This window comes from Rana temporaria, chromosome 3, assembly GCF_905171775.1.
Source record: "Rana temporaria chromosome 3, aRanTem1.1, whole genome shotgun sequence".
Lineage (NCBI taxonomy): Eukaryota > Metazoa > Chordata > Amphibia > Anura > Ranidae > Rana > Rana temporaria.
Window position 1 is genome coordinate 178397025 of NC_053491.1, and position 27435 is coordinate 178424459.

Consider the following 27435-nt stretch of genomic DNA (forward strand, 5'->3'; position numbering starts at 1 on the left):
ATCAATAAACGCTTCTTGCAATTTTTTTTACCAAAAATATGTAAAAGAATACATATCAGTATGAACTGAGGAAATTTTTTTTTTATATTTTTGGGGGATATTTATTATAGCAAAAATGTTAAAATATAGATTTTTTTTTAAATTGTCGCTCTATTTTTGTTTATAGAGCAAAAAAATAAAACTGCAGAGGTGAACAAATACCACCAAAAGAAAGCTCTATTTGTGGGAAAAAAAAGAAGGCCAATTTTGTTTGGGAGCCACGTCGCACGACCGCGCAATTGTCAGTTAAAGCGACCCAGTGCCGAATTGCAAAAAGTGGCCTGGTTATTTAGCTGTATAATGGTCTGGGGCTAAAGCGGTTAAAGAGTCATTGTAATCATTTGATGAAGATTTTTCTTTTGTTTGTTCACTTGGCTGCATTCGAATGAAAAAAAAAATAACATTTTTGTTTTGACCAATTCAAAAATTTACCGATTTGATTATTTAAAAAAATCTCTAAATTATGAGAAAATTTCGAATACGCATTCCGAAAATGAATTGAATGCATCAACCAAAATGTATCTAAACAAAATAACTAGATTCGAATCAAAACGAAAACTAAATGAAACACGTTTTTTCATCATGTACATGTCTAATTGCTTGAGAGTTTTTTTTTTTTTTTTGGGGAGGGTGCACAGGGCTAAAATCAACACTATCCAGGCAGAGAATCAGGGTTAATCAGCCTCATAGGACAGTCAGAGAATGAAAACTCCGTCTACAGACTTTAACCAGTGTTCGGCTGGACACTGATAGAAGTCACAAGAATGTTTTCAATATGCATTTATAGCCAGTCCTATACTATTGCACCATGCCTGCTCAATATCCTTCATGAAATGATCCTCTATTTGAACTTTAAGCACCTCACAAAGCTGTCAGAATATTTTGATAAATATTTTCCTCCCTGTATAGAAATTGAAAAACTACAGGTAGATAAACGCATAAAATACATATTCTGTCATAAAAAGAATGTAGCGATATCTCTTCTTGTACTTCACTCCAGGTTCTGTGTTTCCTCTATCTTCATTCTGAGCTAGTCTATTAGACTCTCTCCCGAGTATAGCAGATAAAGAAATCTGTAAGCTTTTACTGCCTGTGACAACGTGTATGTGCGATAGTGGATTTGCCAATATTATGAGTACAACTAGGAGAAACAAACAGTCATGATGTGTCAGCAGACATTTGCTGTGAATTGTCATCACTGACACCTAATTATAGAAAACATATTAGAGAAAATGTACAGCAATAGGTCTCATTAGATGTACAGTCTTTGTCTTTTAAATTTTTGCATATGGATTACCTTTTTCATAATCCACTTAAGGACCAGGCTTATTTCTGATATGTGTTGTTTACAAGTTAAAATCAGTATTTTTTGCTAGAAAATTACTTAGAACCCCCAAATATGTATGTATGTATATATATATATATATATATATATATATATATATATATATATATATATATATATATTATATATACACACACACACACCTATGTAAAAAATAATATATATGTATATATATATATATTTTTTTTTTACATAGATGTGTGTGTATATTATATATAAAAAATAGACACTAGAGCAGGGGTGTCCAAACTTTTTTCAAAGAGGGCCAGATTTGATGAAGTGAACATGTGTGAGGGCTGACTATTTTGCGTGATATTCTTTGAGCCATTAAAATTCGGTCTAAGTGTGTTTGTCCAAGCTCTATAACACTGCCCAACAAGAATCCTCTTGCCTTTGTGGTTGTGTGTGGTGAAGAGATGAGCTTGGGCGTGTTATTTGGATATACTGGATGTAACAGAATGGTCCGTGATACCCAGAGACTTTTGAAGGATGCGGGGTACTCCTGTGCCAGCTTCACTAATGACTCTTGGGTCTAGGGTCATCTTTGTCCAATAGGGGCATAGGAGGACTGTGAAATGATATCTCGGATTACATGAGATGGGACAGTAATGATAATTCATGTATTGCAGGATATCTTGAAATATTACAGGTGGTTAATTCTGACACCAACAGGTCAATAGCAGAGTGACTCATCCATGTGGGGACACATAGACTGTTGAGGTGATAATTAAGTCTACCTGGCTGTAGTGATAAAAGCTTGCTGTGTTTGCATTCTATTGTCTATTGTATTAATTAAGCCTGGCTCCTAAGATTTTTCATGGTGCTATGCTAACTAACCCTGTATTGTGTGAAAGTTCTATTGATGATAAATATGTGTTGGCAGTCTAAAAGGTCAGATGTCTGACCTTTCAGGTGTAGTGGATTAGCATGTCAATTATGTTTACTAAAGGAATATGTTTTGTGTAGCAGGTGAGGATAACTTATCGCAGAGCCAGACCGTCTGGGTAATGATTAGTAATTAGCTCATCTGAATGTCATTATCTAATGGAATGTGTATTGAAGCACCCATTGTGTCATGTTGTGGGTGGAATTGAGTTATTGTCCAGATTTGGTTTCTAATTGTCCAGATTTGGTTTCTAACTGTAAATAAACAGCTGAGTTTACCATTAAAGAGTTCATTCGTTTAGGAACCAGAGAACAGAGCTTGTGTCTCGTTATTCTGGGGAATCCAATGGGTCCTGTCTGCTGGATTGTGGAGTGTCGGATAAGCTGTCTTGGGCTGGTGGAATGGAATATCGTAAACGGTGATAACCCGACCGTTACACTGTATATATTTATTTTGTGGCCCCAATGAATCCCAGAGTGCTGCTCAGGACTAAGGATGAGTTTGGGTGTGTTATTTGGATGTTCCGCATTTATCGGCATATAACGCGCATGGGCTTACCATTGGCAGTTTTACAAATCCAATTTTTGGGAAAAAAAGTTAATAAAATTATATATATATATATATATATATATATATATATATATATATATATATATATATATATATATATATATATATATTAGGGGTGTAGATGATCACCGCATCGATGCATCACGATTATGCCCTTTCCGATTCGGCATCGATGCGGTAGCCAGTGTTAATCAATTATGCATGACGTCATCCCGGCTCCTCCCCCCGCACAGCTGTGTCTTTGACCGATCGGCTGGCTGAGCCCTGTGCCGTTTCCCCGTCAATTATGTAGCCTCATCATGCTGCCCCCACCCAGTCTCTCCCCCTCCTCAGGAAATGTACCCGTGGACAGTGACCCCTCTCATCTTCCCGATCGGTGAGCGCAGAGCCGCACAGAGCTGCGAGACAGATCACTGGCTGTCATCACATCCGTGGGAGTGACTGAACAATCAGTATTGCCGAAGTCTCTGGAGATCCTGCACTGCGGGGGGCAATGTAGTGTTTCCATCCTCTCATTATCGCTGTGATTTTAGAAAACAGACTGATTTCTCCCGTTCGTAGGACAGGAGAATCAGTTCGTACATTCAGGGCTGGAGGCTGCAGCTGAAGTTGAGTGTCTCTGACACTCATCTCACACACAGCCCAGCAAAGTTTACTCCCCCTCCCAAATGAATGGAATGATACATTGCATACACCTGCCCCTCCTCCTCCTCCTCCTCCTCCTCTCTCCCCCTGTGTCTGCCTGACCCGCCCACTCCTATCCCGACGTCCAGCTGTGAAGGAGAGAAAGGAGAGAGGGGGGAATGTGCGCGGGAGATATGAAGAACAGCCAGCAGCTACAGATTCCAAGCTGTGTGAACTTCCAGCCTCGTCCCTGAATGAGTGAGCACTGCATTTTTGATTACACATTCATCACTGAACTGTCCCTTTCTCTCCCATATCTGTCTCCCTCCCCCGCTCTGTTCTTCCAAGATCCAGGTAGCACCAAGCCACTTATGCAGCCCATATATTGATCGCTTTTTTTTTTTTTTCGTTTGGTCATTACACTGAAAAAAAAAAAAAGAAGATCCAATTCCCCCATCTACACATTCCAGGTGGATGGGGGAATCCTCCAACAGTGGACCAGTGGGTGAACAACCAGGGTTGCTGTCCTTGCAATGCTTTTGACAGCGCTGGTCTCTCTCTCCATGGCAGCAGCAGCGCATTAGAGCCCAGTGCTGGCTACTTGGCGCATCATGTCTGCAGTCTCTGATCATCTCTTGCATTATGTCTGCAGTCTCTGAACATCTCTTGCATCATCTCTGCAGTCTCTGAACATCTCTTGTATCATGTCTGCAGTCTCTCACTGTCTCCTGTATCATGTCTGCAGTCTCTCACTGTCTCCTGTATCATGTCTGCAGTCTGACCATCTCCTTTTTTTTTGGGGGGGGGGGCTGGAACTCATCTAAGTTGATGTCTGCTGTGTTCTCCTGACTCCTGAATTTTTTTTATGAAAACCGCGAGCAGTAATCTTGATGCATCGTGGAATCGAATCAAATTGAATCGTTGACATGATAATCGGAATCGAATCGAATCGCGAGGCCAGTGAAGATGCGCACCTCTAATATATATATATAATATTTATATAGTGGGGTAGATTCACAAAGGAGATACGACGGCGTATCTCCAGATACGCCGTCGTATCTCTGAGTCTGGGCGGTCGTATCTATGCGCCTGATTCATAGAATCAGTTACGCATAGATTTCTATTAGATCCGACCGGCGTAAGTCTCTTACGCCGTTGGATCTTAACTGCATATTTACGCTGGCCGCTAGGGTCGTGTACGCTGATTTACACCTAGAATATGTAAATCAGCTAGATCGTATGCCCAGCCGACACAGTACAGTTACGCCGTTTACGTTAGGCTTTTCCCGGCGTAAAGTTACCCCTGCTATATGGTGGCATACATGCGGCGTACCAATGTTAAGTATGGACGTCGTTCCCGCGTCAAATTTTGAATATTTTACGTCATTTGCGAAAATCGTCCGTGAATGGGGCTTTACGTAATTTACGTTCACGTCAAAACCAATACGTCCTACGGCGTATTTGGAGCATTGCACACTGGGATATGTCCACGGACGGCGCATGCGCCGTTCGTGAAAAACGGCAATCACGTCGGGTCATGGATATTTTACATAAAACACGCCCCCCTGTTCCAAATTTGAATTAGGCGGCCTTACGCCGGCCGAATTACGCTACGCCGCCGCAACTTACGGAGCAAGTGCTTTGAGAATACAGCACTTGCCCGTCTAAGTTGCGGAGGCGTAACATAAATCGGATACGTTACGCCCGCGCAAAGATACGCGGATGTACGAGAATCTGGCCCTATGTTTGCATATGAATTTCATTGCAATATGCAAGCATTTTACAGAATTAAATCAATTCATTGTTTGTTTTGATTAGCTGTGTCTGGCCACAGCTGATCACATGGCACAGATGGGCCGTGATTGGTCAAGTCTGTAGCATGTGATCACTGTGATCAATCACAGCTAGCACTACAATTGTACACAATAGATGGCATGAAAGGAAGCTGTTCATTGCTTAAAACTGTCATGTGACCTGCTTTGATTGGTTACAGTGGTCACATGGTACCGGCAGAAGGCTGATACAGCGATCAGTCATGGACTTTGTCTGTCCACATAGATCCACAAGAGGCCGGCCCTGGCGTAATTCGCCCACAGGCCAGACGGGAACCGGTTACAGTGACACTAAACCCACATCATAAAAAATATCAAATGCTGCATTACATACGGTTCATACATTCACTGTCACTATGAGATTGGTTTTCTGTATTCTGCAAAAAAAAAAAACTGATTAATCCTGCTGTTCGATCTCAACCTTCTGTCCCCCATTCAGCTAGAGATTTTGCAGATGTTGAGGCAGCTCTGCACATGCTCAGCTTTCAGTTGGTTTCCATGCTGAGCATTTCCTCCCTATCACATCTGAGCAGTCCATGTGACTATAGAGGCACACATGTAAGTGTATACTTAATGGTAACTGACAGCCCACTACCTTCCTCACTAATCAGCTAAACACAATGGGATGGGATATTTTATGTAGATTAATGGTGGCTTCACCTTCCTCTTATTCTAAGAGACGGGCTGGAGGGGCGTGACACAGCCTGTGGCTGGAAGAATTCCACCCATACCATGTTATTTCCACAAAATAATAAAGATTTCATAAAAAATGTACATATACATACACACACACACACACACACACATATATATACACACATATACATACACACATAGATATAGATAGAGATGTTTATATTATATAAATAAAAAAACAAAAAAATAGCTGTATTTCATTTAGGATAAAAAGGTAGACTTCTTTTTTTATATATAATTACAGTGGCATCATCCATATACAGAAAAAGAAGAGACAATGCAATTTAAACAGTATTCTGTCATTCCACACACATTTGAAACAGTCCTGTGATGCATAGTGCATCCAAGTGTAAAATCATGTTCGACAAACTGCATTTCATGCAAAATAATTTTGACACCCCAAACCCACAATGCATTGTTGTGGCATGGTTTATATTGCAATAAGTTGTTGCAAGCTGACTTGTGTGTTTACAAAGCCTTGCAGCCAGCCCAATAAACATGTGTGTAAATAATTCTACAAAAAAAGAATTTGACAACGCTTACAGCTAGAATATGTCAAACTGACTGACCCTACCATATATTATATTATTTTGTTCAAATTGCCACACATTTTGCTGACATAGAAGTTACATTTAATAAAACACCAGGAATATAATTTTGAAAGAAAAGTGCCAGTGTATAGCAACAACAGCCAGCCAAATTACAGAATTCATATTAGATATAATGCCCCTAAGACCCTAAGTAAAGATGGAAATGGGTAAAAGGCAACACCAGCAGAAGCAGGATTTGGGCCTATTTAAAAAAAAGGTGAATGTAATTTTTCACCAAAACATTTTTTGGTGGAGAATTAATCACTGCTATTTAAAAAAACACATGGACTTGGAAGATTTGGAAGCAAAGAAATGTTGTTAAAATGTCAGTTTCATGGCTTTGTAAATATATACCGTATTTTTCGGACTATAAGGCGCACCGGGTTATAAGGCGCACTATCATTGAGCGACTGTTACTGTTTTTTTTCCCATACATAAGGCGCACCGGGTTATAAGGCGCACGCATTAAATGAAACAAAACTCTGATAAGTCAAACTTTATTCAACTCTATTTAACTCTTTCAAGTCTTTAAATGCCGTCGCATTCCAGTGACGTCAACGTACCAGCTAGTGCCACTGCTATACGGACGGACGGTTCAACATAGAGGGGCATAGGAGCATTTTACAGCTTACATCTGGTGCGGAAGGACGTTACAGTAGAGACTATTTCCATGATCTACATGCCGGATCTCTACTATTTACATGTACAGGTAAGTGGATGCTGTAAACCTATCATGTATGTCCGTAATGCTCAATACAACCATACATAAGGCGCACCGCATTATAAGGCGCACTGTCGATTTTTGAGAAAATGAAAGGATTTTAAGTGCGCCTTATAGTCCAAAAAATATGGTAAATGAATGTATCTGTGGTGACAACAGTAAGGAGTCATTCATTCAGAGCTGCTCTAACTCGCAGCCATTAATCCTAGCCAAGAAGATAAACGTAGTAAAAAAAAAGGAGACCTCCACGAGACCTCTTCTATAAAACAAGTGACACGATCAAATAAATGTTGCAGCCAGCCACTGCCATGTGTTCCCACACCACAAATCACAATTAAATACCAAGAAGTGCAATGCAACAAAAAAGGAAATCAAAGAATTTAAATAAAGCAATACAAATCCAAAAAGGTCATAAAATATTCAATTCATAATGTTTCAAAACATACATCAAATATATTAACACCCATAGGTGGACGCAGCCTATTGCATTAGGGTGTGCACCCCAAAGCTCAAACACACATGCGTGTGTAAATATATATATATAATATATATATATATATATTTATATATATATATATATTTATATATATATATATATAGCAATGGACAGTGTTGGTAGAGCAGTGCACAGTGTCAGTAGTGTATATATATATATATATATATTTTTTTTTATTTTTTTTTACAAAAACAATTTCGGAGCCCCGGATGTCTTACTTTTGAAACAGAGAAAGGGACTGAAGACAGATTCCCCAGTCCTCTTCTCTGCAGTCAAGCAGCAGGGGGACTCTGCCCAGGCACACCCTATGCGCACGCCTATGTTAACACCAGTCATTGATTTGATCTAGTGATATTAATCTTTTATTAACGGGTAGTTCTCCTTTAAATCTTAGTGCAAAATGTTATTAAACATGTCCATAATGCTCCACATAAAAACTGTACTCCACAGCTGTGTCCCACCACCTGCTGCCTCTTACCTCAAAAAGGTATGACTTGCACACACAGGGAAGGTCCCTATGCACATTTCCAGTTAAACTGGGGTCAATGTATTGCAGCAATTCACGTGAAGGTTCAAGAGCACCCATTATCAAGTGGCTTACATATCTGTATGCTAATAACAAATTATAAAAATTAAAGGTACCATAGAGTGTTTTGCCCAATGGAAACTGCTTACATTAAAGTGGCTGTATACCATGACATATAGATTTGGGTCTTAAATGAGGTGTAGTTTAAAACTGATCTCTGCTTAGTCACCAATCTGGCATTCAGAACTCAATTTTTTTTATTGATTTCTTTAGCATATGCACTTCGTAAAAAGACATACTTTACCAATTTTGATAGTATTCAAATGTAATACATTATCTGTCAATTATAAATCAAAGTGAGATATTTCTTGCGCCAATCCACAAGAACAATATATTGAATAATAAACCTTACACCACTCAAAAAGATTCTACATAAGTAAAAACTAACACAGATCTGTATTCAGAGACAGCAGCTCACACCCCAAGCAGCCACTAATTTGTGCAAAATGCAAGCAATCTATATGACAAAAAAATGGTATAGCGCATCTCAATTTGTGAATAGTGAGTGTATAAATAATGTAAACAAATCTATCAGTATTAAAGAATTCCAAGTGAGTTAGATACAAAATTACACTATATATATATATATATATATATATATATATATATATATATATATATATATATATATATATATATATATATAAAATATACACACACATATACTTACACAAGCTCACAAAGAGTACACCCCTCACATTTTTGTAAATATTTTATTATATCCTTTCATGTGACAACACTGAAGAAATTACACTTTGCTACAATGTAAAGTAGTGAGTGTACAGCTTTTATAACAGTGTAAATTTGTGGTCCCCTCAAATTTACTCAACACGGCCATTAATGATTAACCCGCTGGCAACAAAAGTGAGTAAATGTCCAAATTGGGCCCGAATTGACCTTGCGCTCCTCCACCTTCCATTTGAGGATGCCCCACAGATGCTCAATAGGTTTTAGGTCTGAAGACATGCTTGGCCAGTCCATCACCTTTACCTTCAGCTTCTTTAGAAAGGCAGTATTCATCTTGGAGGTGTGTTTGGGGGTCGTTATGTTGGAATACTGCCCAGTCTCTGAAGGGAGTGGATCATGCTCTGCTTCAGTATGTCACAGTAGATGACATTCATGGTTCCCACAATGAACTGTAGCTCCCCAGTGCCGGCAGCACTCATTCAGCCCCAGAAACTCCCACCACCATGCTTGACTGTAGACACACTGGCTTTGTACGCCTCACCTGGTTGCCGTCACACATGCTTGACACCATCCGAACCAAATAAGTTTATATTGTTCTCATCAGACCACAGGACATGGTTCCAGTAATCCATGCCCTTAGTCTGTATGTCTTCAGCAAACTGTTTGTAGGCTTTCTTGTGCATCATCTTTAGAAGAGGCTTCCTTCTGGGATGACAGCCATGCAGACCAATTTGATGCAGTGTGCAGATTTTGGTCTGAGCACTGGCAAGCTGACCCCCCACCCCTTCAACCTCTGCAGCAATGCTGGCAGCACTCATATGTCTATTTCCATAAGGCAACCTCTGGAAATTACGCTGAGCATGTGCACTCATCTTCTTTGGTCGACCATGTTCAGACCTGTTCTGAGGGGAACCTGTCCTGTTAAACCACTGTATGGTCTCGGCCACCATGCTGCAGCTCAGTTTCAGGGTCTTGAAAATCTTCTTATAGCCTAGGCCTAGCCTAGGCCATCTTTATGTGGAGAAAATTCTTTTTTCAGATCCTCAGTTCTTTGCCATGAGGTGCCATGTTGAACTTCCAGTGACCAGTATGAGAGAGAGAGCGATAACACCAAATTTAACACACCTGAGACCTTGTAACACTAGCGAGTCACATGACACTGGGGAGGCAAATGGCTAATTGGGCCCAATTTTGATATGCTTACTTAGGGGTGTACTCACTTTTGTTGCCAGCGGTTTAGACGTTAATGGCTGAGCGTTGAGTTATTTTGAGGGGACAGCAAATTTACACTGTTATACAAGCTTTACACTCACTACTTTACATTGTAGCAAAGTGTAATTTCTTCAGTGTTGTCACATAAAAAGATATAATAAAGTATTTACAAAAATGTGAGGGGTTTACTTACCTTTGTGAGATACTGTAAGTAGGTAGAAAAGAACATTCAAAAGACCTGCGTAACAAGGTAATGAAAGATGGAAAAGGATATAAAAATATATCCAAAGCCTTGAATATGCCAGTCAGTACTGTTCAATCACCTAATAAGAAGTAGAAAATTTGGGGATCTCTTGATACCAAGCCAAGTTCAGGTAGATCAAGAAAGATTTCAGCCACAACTGCCACAGGAACTGTTCGTGATACATTAAAAAAACCCACAGGTAACCTCAGGAGAAATAAAGGCTGCTCTGGAAAAAGATGGTGTGGTTGTTTTTAGGGAGCACAATACAAAGAAACTTGAACAAAAAAGAGCTGCATGGTCAAGTTGCCAGAAAGAAGCCTTTAATGTACAAGTTCCACAAAAAAAGCCTGGTTACAATATGCCAAATAATACCTTGAAATGCCTCATTGGCTTTTTTGTGGCATTGGCGCAGGAAAAGGCTTCCTTTTGGCAGCTCAACCACGCAGCTCTTTTTTGTTCAAGAATCGTTGAATTGTGCTCCTTAAACAACCACACTGTCTTTTTGGAGAGCAGTCTGTATTTCTCCTGCGGGTTTTTCTTTGTATCCTGGGCAATTCTTCTGCCAGTTGTGGCTGCAATCCTTCTTGGTCTACCTGACCTTGGCTTGGTATCAAAAGAGCTCCTAATTTTCCACTTCTTAATAGGTGATTAAACAGTACTGACTGGCATATTCAAAGCTTTGGATATCTTTTTACAGTATATCCTTTTCCATCTTTGTAAGGTTTCATTACCTTGTTACGCAGGTCTTTTGACTGTTCTTTTTTCTACCTCCTGTCTAGCCTGCTTAGTGCATCCATGTGAGAACTAACAAACTCATTGACTATTTATACACACCCAAAAAACTATGTGATAATAAATGGCTTCATGTGATTGCTATCCTTAAATAAAAAAAGACAGTTGTTTGGCATGATCAGTTATATTTTCAATATTAATGCCAAAATTTCACAAATTCCGCCAGGGTATGCAAACGTTTGAGCACAACTGTACATAAAAAAAATCATTGAAAAAATGGCATGGGTCCCCCCCCAGTTTATTACCAGGCCAGCATGCAACCTGGCAAGCCACAGGAAAAAGGGGGGGCGACGAGAGAGTGCCCCCCTGAACCATACTAGGTTATATGCTCTCAACATGGGGAGGGTGCTTGGGGTCCCAAAAAAAGATCTTTTAGCATGTCGATGGGGACACGGCCTCATCCCCACAACCCTTGCCCAGTGGTTGTGGGGGTCTTCGGGCAGAAGGTTTATTGAAATCTGAAAGCCCCCTTTAACAAGGGGCCCCCAGATCCCTCCCCCCTTTGTGGATGGGTATCTGGTACATTGTACCCCTACCCATTCACCAAAAAAGTGTAAAAGTAAAAAAACAGGAGACAGTTTTTGACAATTCCTTTCTAAAAAAAAAAATTCAATCTATCTTCAATCACAGTGCCAACGGTCCCCAGAAAAAAAAAAAAAACTCCGCCTCCATGGGGGTGTCCTGCTGACTCCCTTTTTGCTTTGACAGCTGTTATTTAGCCAAGGTAGGGGCCACCTGGTGACAAACAGTTGACCCATTCACATAGGCCTTGAGGCGATTAAGTTCGCATTTGTTACGCTATATAAGTTTCTCACTCACTCACTCACTCACTCACTCACATAGGGGGGCAGGATCAGGGAGCCCCCTTGTTAAAGGGTACTTGCAGATTCGATAAGCCCCCCCCCCACGTAGACCCCCACAACCACCGGGCAAGCATTGTGGGGATGAGGCACTTGTCCACAGAAGGGGGCATTCTCTTATCCCCCTTTTCTTGTGTCCTGCCAGGTTGCATGCTCGGATAAGGGTCTGGTATGGATTAAAAAAAAAGAGTAAAACACAGTTGGTTGACAATAAATGACTTCAGCCAAATACTAACCATGAGACCATGAGTGAAAGAAACGTTTGTGTTAATATTCTCTGAAAAATGGGCAAAAAATTATAAATTCTTCCAGGGTATGTAAACTTATGAGCATGACTGTAATATACACACACGCATATTTTATTTATATATATATATATATATATATATATATATATATATATATATATATATATATATATATATATATATATATATACACACACACACACAATGGCCCAGATTCAGGTAGATCCGTGCAATATTTGCGTGGGCAAAGGGCAACGATGTTTGCTCTGCGCCCACGCAAATATTTCGATTTGCCCGCGATTCACGGAGCAGTAGCTCCGTAAATTGCGCGGGCGCTATGCTAATTAGCCCTGCGTAAGGGCGCCTAATGTAAATGATCCTGCCGGGGGCGGGAATCATTTAAATTAGGCGCGCTCCCGCGCCGAGCGAACAGCGCATGCTCCGTCGGGAAACTTTCCCGACGTGCATTGCGGCAAATGACGTCGCAAGGACGTCATTTGCTTCTAAGTGAACGTGAATGGCGTCCAGCGCCATTCACGAATCACTTACGTAAACGACGTGAAATTTAAATTTCACGAGCGGGAAGGGCGGCTATACTTTAGCATTGGCTGCCCCTGCTATTAGCAGGAGCAACCTTACGCTAAAGTCGCCGTACGGAAACTCCGTACCTTGCGTGCGCAGGGCCCGCGCAACTTTTGTGAATCGGTGGTAGTATGCAATTTGCATACTATACGCCGATCACAATGGCCGCGCCCCCTAGCGGCCAACGCAAGAATGCAGCCTGAGATATGAAGGCATAAGGAGGCTTATGTCTGTCATATCCTAGGCTGCAGTCCGCGTAGCGATGTTCCTGAATCAGGGGCATTCGCTACGCGGGAGCAAAACAGCTATTGCGCCGCGCAACCTATGGTTGCGCGGGCGCAATAGCTTCTTGAATCTGGGCCAATATATATATATTAGGGCTGTGCAAATTACCTTTTAATTAATCGATTAATCTTTAATTTTTTTGATCGATCAAAATCTTTTTGATCGATTAAAATTCTTTTGGTTGGTACTCACCTCTCCGCCGGCTTCTGGGCCTTCAGGGAGTTCCGTCGGAGATCCAGGAACATCACAGACACCGGCAGGGCTTGCCGTGACCATCTGAAGGGCTCCTTTGCTGTGCCTTCATATCTGCATGCCGGCGGGACCTTACTATCTGCCACACACAAGGGCTGTTGCACTTCCCTCTATCACTTCCCTCTATCAACCTGGCAATCTACAACCATCCACTGGGAGTTGTGATAGTTCCCTTCATGGGACATCTACATGTCGGCGGACTGATGTTAACCCCTCCTCATCTGGATTCAGCAGTGGTATCGTTGTACACATTTTTATACCAGTATCATACTTAGCTACATGTTTTTATGACTGCTTTTGGTACCGTTTGGTATTACTCGCACCATTTTTACAGTTTATGTAGCTACATCGATTTTATCTCCAGTGCAATATTTATTTGGTTACCTACTTGAAGACTATAAAAGTTTTAATGCTATTCCCATCGAGCGCTGCCTTTGTGTGTATTTTGTATCTTGCTATCCATTTTTCCAGTGGTTGGTAGCTGCACTGGGAATCAGCCTGCAAGGAGATCAGCTAAAAGTAGTTGGATCTGTATGTGCGTTATAATTAATCAAAATTAGTCGATTAATCCATAAAAAAAAAAAAAGATTAATCGAACAGAAAAATTTTGATCACTATAAATATATATTTATAGTACGGTATATGTGGAAAAAAGTTGCGCTACTGATGTGGAGATGATAGCAGCCAGCATCAACAATAATACATATTGTAAACAAAAACTAAAAAACAAACAGATGCAGCGCTGTTAATTGAAGCCAAACCTAAAAACTTCATTTGAAGCCAAACCTAAAAACCAGGGCCAAATCCACAAAGATCCGGCGTAACTTATTTTTTTCCATTTAAGTTACACTGCCTTAAAATTTCTACCTAAGTGCCCGATCCACAAAGCACTTACCTAGAAATTTTGGGCTGTGTAACTTAAATTCCGCCGGCGCAAGGCGTTCCTATTTTCATGGGGGCGATTCCCATTTAAATTTGGCGCGCTCCCACGCCGGCCGTACTGCGCATGCTCGTGACGTCATTTTCCCGACGTGCATAGCGCAAAATTACGTTACGCCGAGCTTTGTGGATTGCGACGGGACAATAAAGTTGCGTCGGGAAAAAAAAAAAGATACGGCGAAAAAAATAAATTTAAAATTTAAAAAAAATCGCGCCGCTGGACAGAAAGGTCTGCTTTTACATGGTGTACTAACTTTACACCTTGTAAAAGCAGCCCTAATTTTGCGTATGCAAACTCAAACTTACGGAGAAAAAACGAAGCTGAAAAGCTTTGTGGATCTCCGTAAGTGCTAATTTGCATACCCGAGGCGGCATTTCGACACAAAATGCCCCCAGTGGCGGTTGCGGTACTGCATCCTAAGATACGGCAGTGTAAGTCCCTTACACATGCCGGATCTTCTGCCTAACTATGGAAAACTGATTCTGTGGATCAGTTCCATAGCTAGGAACAGGGATACGATGGCGTAACAGCAGTTACGCCGTCGTATCCCTTTTGTGAATTTGGCCCTTAGGGCCAGATCCACGTAGCCCGGGCGCAACTTAACTTTCCCGATTTAAGTTACACCGCCGCAATTTTTCCAAGTTAGTGCCCGATCCACAAAGCACTTACCTGGAAATTTGCAGCGGTGTAACTCAAATCCGTCCGGCGCAAGGCGGGCCCAATCGAATGGGGCGAGTCCCATTTAAATTAGGCGTGCTCCCGCGCCGGACGTACTGCGCATGCTCCGTCGGGTAAATTACCCGACGTGCATTGCGCTAACTGACGTCGCACCGACGTCATTTGCTTAGACGTTAACGTAAATGGCGTCCAGTGCCATTCACGGACGTCTTTTACGCAAACGACGTTGATGTTTAAATTTTGACGCGGGAACGACGGCCATACTTAACATGGCTTAAGAGAACTAGGGCTCAGCCCTAGTTTTACGCGGCGTAACCCGACGGAAACTACGTAGATTTAGATCGATGGGCCGTTCGGGGCGTTCGGGGATCGCCGTAAGTCTTCATTTGCATATTCTACGCCGGCCGCAATGGCCTCGCCACCTAGCCGCTGGCCTAGAATTGCATCCTTAAGATCCGACAGTGTAATTCAATTACACCTGTCGGATCTTAGGGCTAGCTATGCGTAACTGATTCTATGAATCAGGTGTGTGTATCTAGACTTGACCACAAAACCTGTGTATCAATACATACAATACTGGGCCTTCAACATCTATCTGAAATGGCGCGAACACAGGAGTTCTGGCGCCTTTACAGGAGTTCTGACCTGCACTTGTGCCTGAGAGGATCTGTCACTGCCTTTTTGACCCACCGCCGCTGTCATGCGTGTCCATTATATGGGGTGAGAGTATTAATTTCTCCCCCTCCCTGGTGTTGGAGTCACTCTCCCGGGTGTCGTGTTTGCTGAACATCTCCCACGTCCATAGGAATGTTAACATCTTACTGTCTTATATTGGATAATTGGGACACTGAGGGGCAGATCCACAAAGCGAGTACGCTGGCGTATCTACTGATACGCCGGCGTACTTTCAAATTTCCTGCGTCGTATCTTTGTTTTGAATCCTCAAAACAAGATACGAAGGCATCTGGGTTAGATCCGACAGGCGTAGGTCTTCGTACGCCTTCGGATCTAAGATGCAATTCTTCGGCGTCCGCTGGGTGGCGTTCCCGTCGTAATCCACGTCGAGTGTGCAAATTAGCTATTTCCGACGATCCACGAACGTACGAGCGGCTGTCGCATTCTTTTACGTTGTCTCTAGGTCGGCTTTTTCCGGTGTATAGTTAAAGCTGCTGTTTGGTGGCGTACTCAATGTTAAGTATGGCCGTCGTTCCCGCGTATCATTTTAAATATTTTTTTTCGTTTGCGTAAGTCGTCCGTGAATCGGGCTGGACGTAATTTACGTCCACATCAAAACAATGACGTCCTTGCAACGTCATTTAGTGCAATGCACAGCGGGAAATTTAGGGACGGCGCATGCACAGTTCGTTCGGCGCGGGGACGCGTTTCATTTAAATTAAACACGCCCCCCTACTTGCCGATTTGAATTAGACGCTGTTATGCCGCGAGAGATACACTACGCCGCCGTAACTTACAGTGTGAATTCTTCCAGGATTCAAACCAAAAAAAGTAAGTTACGGCGGCGTAGCGTATCTCAGATACACTGCGCCGGGGCAGATCTTTCTGAATATCTATTCGAACTTATGTGAAGTGTGTATTTCTTCTTTTCAAAAATCCTTGATATACAGCAGGACAATACACACTAACTTTTTTCACACCCATGAATTTTTTTTGGTATTTTGCATATGTATGTTTTTCATTTGCACACCAGATTACATACATCAGTATTGTATGTATTGATACACAGATTTTGTGGTCGAGTCTAGATACACGGACCTATACGCTTTTCTCCTATTATCACGTTTTTAGGTTTGGTTTAAATTCACAGCACTGCATCTGTTTAATTTTTTTTTTAACTTGTGCTACCTAATAATACGTAAAATGTGCAAATCAATGCATAAGTGCAAATTGCAAATAATTATTTGCGATTTGCAATTATTATGCATGGATTTGCACATTTTATGCAATGAGTTACGGATTATTAGGTAGCACTAGTTTTTGAAAAATATATATTTTCTTGGGATTCTTTAATACTGATAGATTTATTGGTTTACATTATTTATGCACTTTATCACAGATTGTGAGAAAGCGCTTTACCATTTTATTGTCATTATCGGTCAATTGAATCTGATGCCCCGTACACACCATCACTTTATGTGATGAAAAAAACGAAATTTTCTGTGAAGTAAAAAAATTACGTTTTTGAAACTTCAATTTTCAAAGACGAAGTTGCCTACACACCATCGTTTTTCTCACAATGTTGTAGCAAAGCGAGGTTACGTTCACCACGTTTTTCCATTGAAGCTTGCTTCATAAGTAGCTTCTGGGCATGCGCGGGTGAAAAAACGTTGTTTTAAACTACGTTTTTTGCTACACACGGTCAATTTCTGTGAAGTAAAAAATGACGTTTTGAAAAACGACACATAAAATGTCGTTTTTTTACAAGACATAAAACAAAGTTTTCCCCCACACACGGTCATTTAAAGTGACGTTTTTAAAAACATCACATAAAGTGATGGTGTGTACGCGGCATTACATTTATTCTTATGGTGACAAGTGTTAAAATACTCCATGCAATATTTTCATTGCTCCCCTTGGTAAATTAGCCTGTGTAATATTTCTACACTATTATTTATTTGATAAAATACCGAATAACAATACAAAACAAATGTGGTAAAACTTTGTGAGTAAACCTCAGCTTTCAAAGACCAACAGAGTGTACGAAATCATAATTTTGGAAGATTCACCAAACATTCTCCAGAAAATACTTCTACTGTACAATTACCAGTACTGGTGTAATTTAGTACTTATGCATATGGTGAATGCTGCTGTAAACGTTGGAAAAGTCCATGGTAATGTGAATGTATTAGACTCCTTTCACACTGAGGCGCTGCTATACCGCCTGAAAAACTCCTGCACTGCATACTCAATGTGAAAGCCCGAGGGCTTTCACACTGAGGCGATGCGCTGGCTGGAGAGAAAAAAATCTCCTGCCAGCAGCATCTTTGGAGCGGCGTGTATACCGCTCCTTCCCATTTAAAACAATGGGAAACCGCGGCAATACGCCTCTGCAGAGGCGCATTGCAGGCGGTATTAACCCTTTATCGACCGCTAGCGGGGGTTAATACCGCACCGCTAGCGGCCGAATCCCGTGGCAATTCCAACGGTATATCGCCGCTATTTTTAGCGGCACTATACCGCCACCGCGCCTCCCGCCCCAGTGTGAAAGGGGCCTTAAGATTCACCACACTTCTAAAAATATGCCAAACATATTTGTGCTTTCCTGCGTCTAAGAATGGCTGTCCAGTAGAAATAATTGTACTTCTTACAGACTAACATAAAATTTATAGTAGATGGAACTTAAAAGCATTGCTCCAAATTACGTCGCAAGTACGTCATTGTTTTCGACGTGAACGTAAATGGCGTCCAGCCCCATTCACGGACGACTTACGCAAACGACGTAAAATTTACAAAATTAGACGCAGGAACGGCGGCCATACTTAACATTGAGTACGCCACCAGATAGAAGCTTTAACTATACGCTGGAAAAAGCCGAACGGAAACGACGTAAAAAAATGCGACGGCCGCTCGTACGTTAGTGGATCGTCGGAAATAGATAATTTGCATACTCGACGCGGATTACGACGGGAACGCCACCTAGCGGACGTCGAAAAATTGCATCTAAGATCCGAAGGCGTACAAAGACGTACGCCTGTCGGATCTAACCCAAATGCCGTCGTATCTTGTTTTGAGGATTCAAAACAAAGATACCTAGCGGGAATTTTGAAATTACGCCGGCGTACTTTCTTTGTGGATCTACGCCCATGTGTTTTGGTCAGTTTACCTCATTATATATTATCAGCACCATACAACATTATATACTGCTATGGCTAAACCACTTATTCCTGAGATTTTCCTTGACGATTCAGTGCTACAGTATCTGGGTTGTGAAACAGCAGGTCTTTAGTTGTTTAATAGCGTGGAGGTAGTCTGCACTGTTCAGAACTATACAGATGAGCAATCAATTACCGTCAGCAAAAAGCAAAGTTATAGCAAGAACTAGTAGCAAAACCCTATGCAATTACCCAGGATCTGAATAAATAGTTTAAATTGGCATTCAACACAATTTCCTATCCGCATTCTTTCACAGTCTGCATCGATTTTGAGATCTTTGCAGCTTTCTTGATTTTGCAGAAGCTTTCTCCAACGCTGCAGCTTCTACGTCATTCCTTTTGAAAAGAGGCTAAAAATAGAATCTACCAGCCATGTAAATAATTTATTTCCTTTGCTTTAGAGAGAAGCATTTTTGTTTTATAGCTAGCATGTCTTAATGGGTATGCCTCTATGACAGATGTCTCTAAAGAATCATTGCTTTTACAGGTTACTGCAATGTAATATGATTTGTGTTATATCATATTAGGAATGCTCCACTTCTGGTCTAACTAAGCAAGGAAGAAAAATATTGAGTAGGTTTGCAGGACATAGCAAAAGCAGCAATCATACACGTCATCATAACAACCAATCATATTACGGCTTTACTTGCCAAGTGTTGTCAGAGTCATAATGCTCTGAAGCCGATTGGGTGAGTGTGCCAAAACATCTGCATTAAAGTAATACATCATTTGCACCTTATTATATTTACAACAGTCTGGATTTAGAATACAGAGTAGGCTGGAAGAATAAGATATTTAAAATGTATAGTGCAAAAAAATGGATATATAAGTGAGAAATATATAACCTAATAATTTTACAGCAGCAATTCTATCATGCCGCCTGTTTACAATGCTGACAATTCAGTCCACCATGGTTTTTCATTCATATTTGTTTGGCTTTTCAAATACCTACCTGCATACATTTTTGTTCACAGATTTCACAGTGTACAGTAGCTATATAAACAGCTAAGATGAAGTGTGACTTTTATGTAATAACTGTTGTCATAGCAAATACAAAGCACAAATTTGATTCCCCCTTACGCAGTAATGGTGTGGCGACGGGGGGTGAATCTTTCAGAGCAATGATTGTTCTGAAAATGACCAGCAGCAGAAATGTTTAACCTCATCATTCATGATCCTAATTTCTGAAAGGATGCTTTCCTTTTGGAAATTATTTAATTTCACATTTTTTAATCCCATGAAACAAACACCTGGGTCATATGACCAAATAAGGTGTAAATATACTTTCCTTAAAATGATCATGGGACAGATCTGCTTTTCAATATTCAAAAACATGATTACTGAAAGACCAGTCGCAGAAATTTTTGAACTGATGGATCTATAATTTTTTCACATTTAACTGTAAATTGGCAAAAAAAAAAAAAAACATACAATAATACAACCACATTTATGTCTAATAGACAATAAAAGATTCACCACTCCTTAAAACAAAATGCCTGTCAAAATGGGTTGAGACTCTAAGGCCCCGTACACACCACCGAGTTTCTCGGCAGAATTCAGCCAGAAACTCGATCGGAGCCGTATTCTGCCGAGAAACCCGGTCGTGTGTACACTTTTGGCCGAGGAAACCGACGAGGAACTCGTCGAGCCAAATAGAGAACATGTTCTCTATTTCCTCGTTAGTCAATGAGGAAACTTGGCTCGCCGAGACCCTTAGGCGGCTTCACAAGGAACTCGACGAGCAAAACGATGTGTTTTGCCCGTCGAGTTTCTCGGACGTGTGTACGGGGCCTAACTTTTAAAACCCATGGTTTCCTACTGTCCATTATTTCTGTAGGTGGTCCATTAGAAAAATAATATCTGTAAAAAGCACTAGAAACACAGATGCCGGTCGGCAAAAAGGAGCCCTTCCTCCTCACAAATGTGCAGTGACGTCACCACGCTGATGTGAGGAGGAAGGGCTCCTTTTTGCCGGCCGCCATCTGTTTTTACATGTCGCAATTTATCTGCATTTTTGTAAGTATAACTTGCTTTTAGAACAAAACGCTTTTTATATGGAATTATGCTATGGTGCCTCTTCTTTCTACATATATCTGATCGTTGGATTGTATGAGTACGGAGGGAGCGAAGCATCTGGAATCTTTACCCTGTGAGTCTACTTCAGCTGTTAAAGGCCGTGGCTGGGTCATAGCCGAATGCTGAATCGAGCTTACCCTCTGATAAGCGGCTTTTATACTCGGTGGTGGGCTTTTTTCACTCATGTGTGGATTATCTGTGGATTCACTGCGGTGTATAGTTTTTTTTAGCCAAGTTCTAAGCATCGATTGTCTGTGTGGTGATTCATCTTGAATGTTGTACACCTGGACTATATCCTATATAGCTTAATACTCCTGTCATCTGTGGACTTTGGGCTAGGACAGGGGTTCTCAACCTTTTGAAGAGCGAGGGCCACTTAAAGCGGAGGTTCCCCCTTAAAAACAACTTTTTTTTATTCCACTGCCCCCCCACATTACAATCGAATTAAGGCTCTTATTATTTTTTTGCTGCTGTACATACCTTGATACAGCATCTTCACCCGTGCATCCGGGTTGCGAGTCCCGCGGGAGTGGGCGTTCCTCACATGCTGTTGATTGACGTTTTGCCCAAAAACGAGCTCTCCCCGTCGCGTAAGCCGCGTCACGATTGGCGAAAGGAGCCGAACGGCGATGCGCATGCGCAGTATAGCGCCGACTCGCCGTTCGGCTCCTTTCGCCAACCGTGACGCGGCTTACGCGACAGGGGAGAGCTCGTTTTTGGGCAAAACGTCAATCAACAGCATGTGAGGAACGCCCACTCCCGCGGGACTCGCAACCCGGATGCACGGGTGAAGATGCTGTATCAAGGTATGTACAGCAGCAAAAAAATAATAAGAGCCTTAAATCGATTGTAATGTGGGGGGGCAGTGGAATAAAAAAAAGTTGTTTTTAAGGGGGAACCACCGCTTTAAGCAACTTCGTAACCAGTCGCGGGCCACAATGAGCGGAGCGGGCGGATGACAGATCACGGCTACTCTATAGGCTCTCTGATCCGACCTGATGGATGGGGATGAATTTTCTTCTGTTTTTCGGATTGGAGGTAGGCGGGCCTAAACAGACACCTGACTCTCTGAAGAGGTGAATTGCGGGTCCCATTTGGTCGGGCTGGTTGTGTGAAAAGGACCTAAGACTGCTTTCACACTGATGTGCTGCGGTTTACCCACACTGCGGGTGCAGCGTAGTGCACCTGTGCCTATCCTGCGGGTTAGCTGAACTTTGCCATAAACTCCTCCTGTGGCAAAAGCCAGTGCTGTAGAGGAAACATTGGCTTATGGGCTCTGCTCCGCAGCCACTTTCTTCCTCTACCACCAGCTTCATTCACACCACTGATGCTGTGGTATGACAAGTCGGCAATCTGCGATCTGGGCTTGCCAACGCGCCATTCCAGAGCAGGAGGTCGCGGGCCACATCAGAGGGCTCCGTGGGCCACATGTGGCCCCGGGCCACTGGTTGGCCACCCCTGGGCTAGGATTTAATTGGCACAGTTTTAACCTTTCCCTTTTTGCTATTTGTGTTTATCCCACGCAAGCTGCAGCCTTTCATTTTTTCATTAGTGCGGTTTTTATTTTCTTTAGTGTTTCTTTAAGATATACACTGCACAGCAGTGCTTGATTTGGACAGGCTGTGAGACAGTGTATGGATTTTAAAGTGGGCATACTAGGGTTGGTTCTAAAATACACTGGTGGTTGAACTGCTGGACTAGCTTGATTTACTATCACTTTTTTTTCATCCAAAGTGGTAATAGTTAAAATGAAAAATACACAGTATATAATGTGAGGCACTGGCTGGTGTATATGTGTCACCTTGGTTTCTCATCTACACAAGGCGAGGGAGTCCAAGATTTCAGTTACAGAGAAACTAAAGGGCTGAATGTCGGGCATCATATGCTGAATGTTGGGCTATATCGGCCGGTTCAATAAAAAAAGGCCATCATTCGGCCAGTGTGTATGGCAGCCAGTCTGACAGAAGCCAACTTCTGTCGGACGAGCATACTAGAAAAACAGCAACCTACCATCTCCCAAACAGCATTCTCAGCCAGTGGCTAAGAGTGCTGACCAGAGTGTTCTGGCGGGGGGGGGGGACATCCCCTGACACAACACAATAGCACAGCAGTGGAGATGGCTGCACTAATTTAAGATCATTACTAGTGATATTAGAGCTGGGAGGTTATGTAGAGTTTTGGGCGGAGGGTAAAGCCTTCATGCTTAGGTCCACATATGTGGAAGCCGAACCTAAAAATTAGTCAACTTTACCCAGTCCTTTAAATATTTGAGCTGACTGAAGCATCTTACACCTTGGACTGCTTGGACTGTTCATGCATGAATGGTTACCGCTTCCTCTACCAGTTGAGTCCATCTCCCTTACAATACACACAATCTGTGATCTCTTTACGAGAACATGCAAGAATATACAACTTTAAATTACCAACATAGTTAAATAATCCATGACCAATAAACTGAACACTTATAAAAACAGTCATCCGGGACTGAACCTGCAACTGCCGCACTAAATGTACTGGTGGGGTAGCAAGTGGTTAAATTACATTTTGTAACATTCAATGTTGTCATTAAAAACAATGTGCAATCAGTAAAGTTTCCTTCCATTGTCATTAAAGTGGAAGTAAACCCTTCAATTCGATAGTTACAAAAACAGTTAACATTGCCGGCATGCCGGAAATGCTAGCTGTCACATTTGTTTGTGCTCTCAACCAAACTGCCAAACCATCCAATGGCTGGTTTCATAACAGGTCACATGTACAGCATCATGGCAGTTGAAGATTAAACAGAGGTCAAGATGGCCGCTTCCTTGGCTGAAAACGATAGGAAGGTTTACTTCCACTTTAAGCATTTTGGAGGCCTGGCATGCAGAATGCTAGGTTTTGTAAAATAATGTGTTGTGGCTTTGTACGTTTGAAATTTTGAACATTAATCATTTTATCCTCTTTTTGAGCAAACAGGTGGAGCTTTAGCCTTACTTCTATGTTTTTGAATTTCTCCCTACCACCAATTGCAAGAAACTTGTTGATAACAGAGCTCAGTAGATCAGTATTAAATTTACATACACAAATAAACAAATCAGAGAAATTAAGTTTCCCCTCTCTCTAAATGGTTTTGGCTGAGGTTCAAATAGGAGACAGCCTGTCTGGAAGGAGATAACCACTGCCGTTCTATCACTTTAGCTATTAAATGAGTTTTATATAAGAAAGATTGTATGCATATGACAAAAAAAAAAAGTATCTAAAATGTAAATATTTATATAAAAAAAAAAAGGATATTAACATATATATTGACCCAAAACAATTAGAGCAAATTTGCACTTTTCCATTTATGTGTGTTTGGGTGCCAATGTACCGAACAGATACAGACGCGCAACATTTTCTCCTGATGCAATGCATCACAACACATGATAGTGTGTTACTTTGTATTGTTGCTGACGGCAAAGCATGAGTATCAGAGCTGCATTCCCATTGTGTGTGGTCATTCAAAATAAAGTGCACTGCAATGCCCCAATGTGCACTTTAATGTGCATTGTAGGAATACGCATCATCACAATACACCATAGCACAAAAGGACATTTGAATAATTCCTTAATGGCAACCAACCAATATATTTGCATAGGCGTGCACAGGGGATGTGCAGTGCCAATTCCCCTTACTGTCCAGCCTCCCCCCCCCTAATTGTGGTTCCCCCCACAGTGCTGTTGGCTTCCCTCCTCTCCCCCCAGCTGCTCCGGGGATGTTTCAGGATGAAAAGCAAAGGAAGGGGCTAGTTAAAGTTATTTACCGGCCTTTTCCTTTTCCAAATGAACACAGTGAACATACTCACTTAGTTCATAACTGAAGCATAGTAAACTGCGTTTACTATGCTTCAGTTTGTAAATGAACAGGAAGCCGCTCAGCACAAAGCACTTCCCATTCATTTGGTTAAGTCTTTTTTAACTATGTAACCATGTGGCTTCACAAAGCATGGGGACCTGTCATTTATTATTCAGTGCAACTGAGGCTGAAGAGAAAGACATGTGTGTTTGAGCTTTGGGGGTGCAAACCCTAATGCAATAGGCTGCGCACTATATATATAATGTACATTTTGGATTTACTTATGCAAAACGTATGCATTGAATTCAGAATACCAACATTATTTCTAGGATAAAATACATGCACAATTACAGCTGTAATATAAATACACTTACGTTGACACTCCTTACAGCATTTGTCAGGAACAAAAGCAGGTGCAGTATTAGCTGGACAAGTTGGTTCTGTGCAGATTATATTTTCACACTGGGCAGTTCCATTCTGTAGCAAATAAAAACATGTTTTTTTTTTAAAATTTGTGATATCTTAAAAGACACTGGGGGGAGTTGGGTTTCAATAAAGCTGCTGCACCACTTTCCTGTCATGAATCCCTTTGTTAATGTATGCCAAACTCATGAAGCATTTGTGTCACTTTTGGTTCTGACAGCGACTAGTGCACCAAATTCACGTAGTTCTAAAATGTGGTACTTTTACATTGAATCGCACCAAATGTTAAAGTGGAGCCAAAGAAGACCAACTCTCTTTTGACCTACAGAGAGAAACCCTGCCTCAGACAGATTGTCCGAAAGTGTCTTACGTTCATTGTAAAGGTGGAGCAGCTTGAGACGAATGCACATGTTTCATTATAAAATCTGTCTGCACAAGGCTTTATAAATTCCAGGGACTATATGTAGCTTCATAGCATTAGATTTGACAGAGGACTGTGCAAACAACATCACCAGGTTCACTGGATATACAATTATTTTCCCACAATGAAGTTGGGTGGATCAGAGCATAATTTGCTTTCTGCGGTTACCTGTGACTTTCTATAAAAGTGGAATGGAGTATCATAAAAAATAAAATTAAAACTGACCACCAATTATGATAATTATATGCACACAGCACAGAAAAGGATTGAAATATAAATATAAAAAAAAAACAAAAAAAAACACAGGGGAATCAGTTAGCGGGCCATATGCAATGCTGCACCTTTGGTGTTTACGAGAGGCGACTACAATATTTTTTTCCTCAATTACGCCATGTTTACGATACTCCAGGTTTGGCCTAGTACATGTTTTACTGTACTGAAGTACCTAGTTACTGTAATGCATCTTAAAGAGGAACTGCAGTCTGCTCACATAATCTGTCATAAAAGCATCTTTGCCACTCTGAAGCTGCCCTCCAACCACTTTGCATATTTTATATATACTGCGATTCTGTACTTAATAAATATGCTGCCTCCCTCCACTGAGTCTGGCTGCAGCCATTTTAACTGTGGGCAGCTAAAGCTCCTGCCTGTTCACTTCCTGTGCATACAGACACACCTCCAGCTCTGCAGGTCTCACGGACCCCTGTATGACTTAACCCCCCTCCCTTCCTGACAAACTCTCACAAGAGTGAGAGAGAGAGAGAGCTGTGCATGATGTCATAAGCCTAGGCTAATGACCAGACAAGAAACAGGAAGTGGGCTGTATAAGGTATTCACTGGCAGAAAAAAGAAATGGTTTACTATCCAAAGTTAAAACAAGGGCAGAAGATTCAATAGATGGAAAGTTTAAAAAATTATTGAAGATCCACTTTAAAAAGACAACCCATCACTGAATTAAAAAAGTTGCAGATAACCCAGATTTTCTTTTATTAAATATATATATATATATATATATGTGACTGAGGTACTAAAGGCAGATACAGCCAGGCATTTTCAGAAGGAGGCTCGCAATGGCAATGCCCCATAGTTTTTTCTGATCGGTTCACTAGAAGACATAATGGCTATGAAATAAATGAAGCTTTTTCCCACAGGCTAAACTTTTCCCAACGCCATGTTGGGAGAGGTTACCGAATTTGGTTAGTGCCAGTTCCAATGATCTAGTAGGCGTACACAACTTACTACTCTTCCTGCCAAATTCCTCCCACTATTCATTATCTTAGATCACCTGTTGAGCAAACAGTAGGTCTCGACTCTATACTGAATTTAAGCTTATTATATTAGAAAGGATTTATTTGAAGAAGCAGATTTTCTATACCCAGCAAAAATATTTATTAGTTTTCCAAATCTTCTATCTTGGCGTTTGTTAACCCCCCCCCCAAAAAAAATATACAGATCCTGGTCCATTAAAGCAGATTAAACAGCACAGTGCTTGTGCTGTGTAATCTGCCCCCCCCTCTAAACTGTAAATAAACCTCCCTGAATCTGCCACTTCCTGTATGCCCTCTCTAAACTGACCCTCAGCCCTGATCACTGTGGTCAAAGTGCGTCCCTCCGTCATACGCTGTGCGACAGACTCACCCAGGACAT

General features: G+C 41.4%; 1 protein-coding gene across 1 annotated transcript in view; it reads right to left on the bottom strand.

The window, feature by feature from the left end:
• Positions 1-27435, bottom strand: part of NELL2 (neural EGFL like 2) — a 329995-nt gene that overhangs the window by 159897 nt on the left and 142663 nt on the right. The window contains exon 9 of the mRNA XM_040343892.1: positions 25319-25421. Within this exon, the coding sequence (XP_040199826.1) occupies positions 25319-25421 (103 nt within the window). The remainder of the gene's footprint in view (positions 1-25318; positions 25422-27435) is intronic.